Consider the following 7,069-nt stretch of genomic DNA (forward strand, 5'->3'; position numbering starts at 1 on the left):
GACGTTATGGTAGTAGTTTAAGATTTGAGTGTCAAGTTCGCTTTTCTTGATTCTCGCAGCAGATGGCGCTTAAATGTCCGATCATTCAGTGTTAATTTCTTATCTCATGAAAATTGGTAAAAGATTTTCGACTGCGAAAATTGTATCCTTAATTTTTCTAGCATTACTTCAACTAACGGTGCTTTCTAATAATCATTAAAAAAAAAAAGGTAGATATTTCTACCGGGATCAAGTAAAGCCGGACCCTACAGTACTGCACTTTTTCAGATCGCATTTGAGCTCTCCAGACTAACAGCTGTTTTCTGTTTGGCTGTTCGCTCTTCATTTACGGAGTTGAGAGATAGAGAGATCGAACGGTTTGTCAACAAAACTGTCAATACGTTTACTGCTGCCGATCTGGTAAGATACTTTGCGCAGTTTAAATTAACTTTAATTATATTTAACTGATTATGTAAATACATTTACTTACTGCTCTATTAAAAAGGAGTTGTTGTTTTTTTTACTCTTTACGGTTGCCATCATAATTGCTATGCGAAAAATGTGGTAATCTAAACAAGGATAAGTTTAAGCGAGTTTAAGTAAGTTTAGTTTTATAAGATCCATAAATTTACATTTTATAAACTAAAATATGGATTCAGCTTTAGGCTATGAGTTATAGATTACAGTTAATTATTTGATGTTGAAAATCTGTTTTTTGATATCTTTCATTCTAATGTTGGTTTTCTATTTTCAGAAATGTCTTATAGGAAAACTTTATTAGGTGCTTCATGCAGCCTTTGTGTGCACTCTCTCAGAGCTCTGCTGGCTTTCTCTCTGTGCTGCTTCATATCTGGATACTCTGAAAGAGACAGAGCACAGGATTTGTTATCCAAATATCCTCTCATAGACGGGTAATGGATGCATATTGCTTAATCCTAAACATAAATTTACAATCTCTGAAATTAAGGCTTAACATTAAGACTAATCTAAACAGTAAATCTTAATGTTAAGATTAAAATGCTTAATGTTGCTTTTCTCACTCTTTTTTCTTCTTGCTGCAGTCATAACGATTTAGCTCTAAGACTGAGGATTTATCACAACAACCAGCTGAGCAAGATCAATCTGACTAATCTCACCAGAGTGGCCACTGATATCTCCCGGCTCAGAGAAGGCCATGTGCAGACACAGGTACTGTAGAGTCTGACTGAATAAGCATCATGGCACTGTTTTAGTGCGTACATTTACTGGCCACTTTATAAGTATTTGTTGAACAAATTACAAAATAAGTGTGAACATCGCAACATTTTTAAGAGTTTTTTGAATATTTCAGAAACTGCTCTTTTGCTGTGACTCAGATAGCACTAAAAAGGGCTGTCTGACAAATAGTGTACATACAGCAGTATGTACAAAAATCCCTTTCCGAAGTTGGGATAGGAGGACAATAAGGAGACTGGTTCAAAGGTGACAGTGTCTAAAATGACCACTCGTTGGAAATATGCAAAGTTTCTTCTGTTAATGCAGAACCTTGAAGCAGATGGTTTATGGCAGCAGACGACCACATTGGGTGGTGCTTCTGTCTTCTAAGAACAGGAAATTGAGACCACAATTTACACTGTCACGGCAGATTTACACAATAACATATTGAGAAAACGTTGCCTGATCGGAGTCACCCTAAAATTCAAATGGCATGTTGAGAATTTGGTTTAAACAACATAAAGAAATAAGTCTATTTTTTGTTGTATCAATTGTTCGCCTTATTTGAGAGGTTGTGTTATGATGAGGAGGATATTTTTTGGCCACATTAGTAGCTTTAGTCCCAATTAAGCATCAATGAACATTGCGTGAGTATTATTACTAATGATGTCCATCACTTTATGATTAGCTTTCCCATTTTCTGAAGCCTGGTCACATTATCCTAGTGTTTGGTGAAATTGGTGACAGTAACAGAAAACTATCTACATATAATGACCATTTGAGTCTGATTGAGTAAGAATGACCTTCTCATTTGTGCTTAACCCTTGTATTATGTTGTGTTCATTTTGAACACAACATAATACAACACAACACAAAACAGACAAAAAAATAATTTAACCCAATAATAACAACTTTATTTTAGATTATGCAAATTTTGAATACATCCAACATCAGTTGGATTTTAACAACCAACTGATGTTAAAATCATCAGTTGGTTTCTATAACATGACACACATAGTTAACTGTACTCCACAATCCCCAAGTCTCAACCCATTAGAGCAGCTTCAATAGAGCTATCATGTCAGCATAAGCCAATATAACATTATATGTTGTTAATATATGTGATTTTTTATTATTATTACTTATTTGACGTCCATGTCTGTTTGTCAGATGTTTGCAGTCTATGTTTTGTGTGGGGCCCAGGACATGGATGCGGTGCGACTGACTTTGGAGCAAATAGATGTAATCAGACGAATATGCACAGAATACCCTGACTTTGAACTGGTCACTTCCACTCAGGGTATGGTACTCATTGTCTTGTTACCAAGCCCAGTGATCAGTACATTGACTGCTACGCTTCCAAATTAGTAAAAGAACGGCAGGTTTTTTGAATCATGAAAGTATGTCTGTGTTTGCAGAACTGAAGGATTCCATGACGAGACGTAAAATTGCTTGTCTGATAAGTATTGAAGGGGGCCACTCCATTGATAGCAGCCTTCCTGCGCTGCGCATGTTTTATCAGCTTGGAGTCCGCTCCATGTCCCTCACTCATTCCTGCAATACTCCCTGGTATTCTATAAAGCATGCAGTTTCAAAACATCATATTTCTTATCTATTGGATGTAAATCCCATATTAGAAACAAGCTCAGTCTGAACATATTTTGAGTAAAGATTATGCTTAACCTTTTGTTCCGCATCTTCTGACTAATATGTATTTACTTTTTGGTGCAGGGCTGAATCTTCTACAAACTATTACAAAGTCTTTATAAGGCCCAATAACAGCCTGACAACATTTGGAAAGGTAAGGTTAAATGTTGGTGGCAGTAACCATAGAAGTTACTGCCACATCTCATCACATCTCACAAACTGTTCATGCATTTTAGAAGGAAAGTAATTTGTCAATATAAAATTTTGGTTTTCAAATTTGTGGAAATTTTATTCTGCCTAAAAATAATAAGAAAAAGTGAATGCAGTCGTAGATGATTGGTATTTTTTATTTTTGGACCTCTTAAGTGCAAGTCCATAGGACTTCCTTGATAGTTATCAGTACCAGAGTATTTACTTGTGTATGCCTCACAATCTGCTGATCTGCTGTTCCTGGTTAATTTAATTTCCTTCCGTTTCCTTATTCGTAAATGCCACTTAAATGGTTTTCAAATTTTTATTTTTTCTTTTTAATAGGCTGTGGTGGGTGAGATGAATAGACTGGGAATGATAGTGGATCTTTCCCACACATCCTTTGAGACAGCTTCAGCCGTTCTGAGCCATTCCCAAGCCCCAGTCATTTTCAGTCATTCATCCTCCTACAAGATCTGTAACAACAGTCGTAATGTACCTGACTGGTTGCTTCATAAGCTGGTGAGAAAACCTGCTTGCTGAATCATCTGTGGTTTGTTGTTTTCATGCTAATGTAATAGAATATCTGTAAGCAAATTTCCAGCTTAGAAATGAAAGCCTGTTAACACTTTTGATAATTTTTTTTAAATGATAAAATGTGTGTTTACTAAAAAAAGGTACTTACTGACTTTTCATTTTCATAATGTTGGACATTTTGGAAAAATAGATGTCAATGTGTATCAACCAAAATGATCTACTCCCAAGCCAGCATAATCATTAATCTGGATAAACAAATTAAGTTTAATTCTTATACTGTGTAAAAAAAATAAAATAAAAAATAAAAAATTGAGCCTTAATTTGTGGAATAATAAGGAAAAGTTTTGTACAGGTAAGTAGTGATTCATGTCTAATAGCTTTGAGAAATTTCTGTTTAAACTTTTTGAAATTTGCAATTTGAAAATTTTGTATTCTTCACAAACTTTAAAAGCATTAAGTTTTTTAATGAAGTATTTTTGATCCTTTTTTCACAATTACCATGATAAACTCAAACATACACTAATAGGAGGTGCAATCTTTGATGAATAATTCTCATTTAAATGTGCTTCCCATGTGCTTTGGGCTCTCACTCCCCATGCCACCTCCACACACGCAAACACACGCACACACACGCACACACGCCTACACTTTTACATATATATAAACTTTTACAGGATTCTCATTATTTATTCCAGTATATCCTACCCTGGTCCTTGGGGCACACAGCTCTGAATCAGCACACATGTTTGAGTTACTAACATGTTTTTTTAATCTGTGTATTATTCTTATTATTAAATTAAACATTTGAGTATGCATTTTGCAAACACAATGAGCCAAAGCAAATTAATTAAACAGTTTTAGCCATTTCTTTCCCCGTTTTTAAAACTGCTTCTGGTAACAGTTTGATCTGAAAAACATGAACTAGGCATGAGTAGTACCTCAGGGTAATCCCAACCTTACTGCTCCTATTACACATCTTGATTTGGCATGTTTCTCATCATTTCACATGACTCTGTTTGCTCAAGCACAGCCTGGAGCAACACACAGACTTCTACTTTTGACCTTTTTTCTTTCCGTAAACATAGTTTAACTGAAAGAAACCTGACAAACATATCTAACTTAGCTTAGTTGGCAATGCTCCTTCATACTACTTGTTTGTGTTGTGTTTCAGAAAAAGAACAGAGGGCTGATCATGGTGAATTTCTACAGCCCTTTTATTTCCTGCCAGAACAACTCTACTGTTTCTCATTTGGCTGGTAAATCTCTCTTCTTGAATAGTACTGTATTTGAATGCGGCATTAAATATTTTAATACCTGAGTCTTATGTGTATTTCCAACTGTTTCATCAGACCACTTTGATCACATTAAGGAGGTTATTGGAGCTAAGTCAATAGGAATTGGAGGAGACTTTGATGGTGGCTCTAGGTGAGACATGTACCTGGATCCATCCATCCATCCATCCATCCATCCATCCATCCATCCATCCATCCATCCATCCATCCATCCATCCATCCATCCATCCATCCATCCATCCATCCATCCATCCATCCATCCATTCCCATCTATCTATTTGTCCTTTTCTCCTTTCCTCCTTTCCTCCTTCCATCCACCCTTTTGTGTTAACTTCATTTGGAAGAATAAATAAAAGTGATCATTTACTTATATGTGTTTTAACAACAGCTTTCCTGTGGGATTAGAAGACGTCTCAAAGTATCCTGTAATAATCCAGGAGCTCCTGAAGAGGAAATGGAAAGAGGAGGAATTGGCTGATGTCCTTAGAAATAATTTCCTGCGAGTGTTTGAGGAAGTTGAGAAGGTAAGCTGTGAAAATAACTCACTTCCTGACTAAGTAATCCCACTATACACTGCATACACAATTATTAGTCAAGTAAGTATTTTGACCATACTATCATTATTAGGGTTATTTTTCTAACTCCAAGCTGGATAAAGTTGAATACATTATGTATTTTGTTATAGTAGAGGGATGCAGAACTCTTGAAATTGTCAAGATATTTGAGAATGATCACAGACCCATTCCAATTTATGACATGACTTCTTCCTCACCTGATCGGAACCATCTGAGAACAGTTAAGTACAGAGAAGGAAAACAGTATACCTCTCTGAACAGAGTCAGAGAGGTATACTTTACAGGAAATGACTTATGCTGATAAGTCATTTCCTGTAAAACTAACTGTTCTAATTGTATTGTTTTGTAATGACATACCAAAGTACTGAACTTTGGTATGTAAAGTTCAATACGTTGGTATTTCGAAATCTGTCAATTTGATGCATTTCTTTATCGTTCTTTCTGGAATTACTCTCCTAAATTAAACAATTTTTCTTAGGTGAACAAAACATCATGCCTCAACAATCAGTGAGCACACATTATTTGCCCCAGTCAAATACTTTTTAATAATATTTACAAACTTTTTGCATGTTTCCAGTTATGTTTTTGAGAAGTTATCTGATAATCCGATGAGCTCCAAGTCTTTGGGGTTTTCATATTCATTTGTGCAATATTTTCTACCTGTTTTCTACTCTGTCTTTTAGGTTCGCAATAAGCTAAGCTGGAAGAAGCCAAGTGAAGAAGAGATACCTCTAAAAGAGGTGGCAAACAAATGTAGATTGGAACTAAAACAACCTATCCTGCAAAAAATGGTCTCCAACCAGAGCCCATCCTTAAAAGCAAAAGGATGGACTTCATTATTCCTGGCCTTAGCACTGCTTTTTTCCTTATTTCCTTGACTGACTAAATCCTGTTCTCTTCTTTAGTTCAGCTTTTTATTATCTACAGTATATGATGGATGAGTGCATGTGTCCACTCATATGTCTAATGGACATATTAGTGCACATGTCCATAATGCACTCATATTTCATAAGTACCGTACATATTTTTATATGTACCTATGTGCTTATAGCATAAAGTTACAATGGTTATTCACAATTTTTTTTACAATTATTTTTTTACTAGGGGTGCACTGATTGATCAGCCTGAATTCCATAATTTTGGGTGATCAATGATCGGCTGATACTTTTGGGTGAAACTGATTGTAACGACCGATCTTATCTACCTCTGTAAAGGTCTGAAAATCAGTCACTGGCCTCTTGCTCTGATGTGCAAGAAGGCTAACTGACAGATCCACTCATTAGGTCACATCTGCAGGTATTTGATTAACGATAGTCAACCAAATACTAATACAGTCCTCTGTAATGATTTTCTCTTCATAAAAGTAACTTGTGACATATGTAGTTATTGGAAACTTTGGCAACAGTACCATTTATAAAGACAAAAAAGGATATCTGCAAAAATTTAAATAGTCACATCAGTCTTTTTTAAGATTGGTGATTTGCCAAAAAAAATTGCAGTCAGTGCACCCCTTCTTATTACCTGTATTTGTTACAATTCTGCTATATAGGATGCACTTTAATAACCAATGTATGAATGTATTTATAATAACATATATTTTATTACTGATGTATACAGTTCATAATGAGTATAGAAAAAAATAAAAAGCTTAAAATG

The 7,069-nt window shown here is 35.3% G+C and overlaps 1 protein-coding gene across 4 annotated transcripts; it reads left to right on the forward strand.

Annotated features, from left to right (window-relative positions):
- dpep2 (dipeptidase 2) lies at positions 1–7,062 on the forward strand. Of its 4 annotated transcripts, none has more exons than XR_006368969.1 (12): positions 1–399; positions 734–890; positions 1,041–1,167; positions 2,344–2,473; positions 2,592–2,742; positions 2,905–2,974; positions 3,355–3,531; positions 4,718–4,802; positions 4,896–4,971; positions 5,227–5,362; positions 5,524–5,633; positions 6,097–6,184. XR_006368969.1 is itself a non-coding variant. In XM_044098966.1 (11 exons), the coding sequence occupies exons 2-11, from the start codon at positions 736–738 to the stop codon at positions 6,289–6,291; spliced, it is 1,302 nt and encodes a 433-aa protein (XP_043954901.1). In that variant the 5' UTR covers positions 2–399; positions 734–735; the 3' UTR covers positions 6,292–7,062. The 4 variants fall into 4 exon arrangements, 2 of the variants coding, with proteins under 2 accessions (XP_043954901.1, XP_043954902.1); XR_006368970.1 differs by lacking the exon at positions 6,097–6,184 and adding an exon at positions 5,892–6,084; XM_044098966.1 differs by lacking the exon at positions 5,524–5,633 and having other exon boundaries at positions 2–399; positions 6,097–7,062.
- Positions 7,063–7,069: the final 7 nt, after the last annotated feature.

The sequence above is a fragment of the Gambusia affinis genome, linkage group LG02, assembly GCF_019740435.1.
Source record: "Gambusia affinis linkage group LG02, SWU_Gaff_1.0, whole genome shotgun sequence".
Lineage (NCBI taxonomy): Eukaryota > Metazoa > Chordata > Actinopteri > Cyprinodontiformes > Poeciliidae > Gambusia > Gambusia affinis.

Coding starts and splice junctions, on each gene's coding strand:
- dpep2 (XM_044098966.1), top strand. CDS start 736: ATGTCTTATAGGAAAACTTTATTAGGTGCTTCATGCAGCCTTTGTGTG. Junction 891..1,040: donor AAATATCCTCTCATAGACGG/GTAATGGATGCA, acceptor TTCTTGCTGCAG/TCATAACGATTTAGCTCTAA. Junction 1,168..2,343: donor AAGGCCATGTGCAGACACAG/GTACTGTAGAGT, acceptor TCTGTTTGTCAG/ATGTTTGCAGTCTATGTTTT.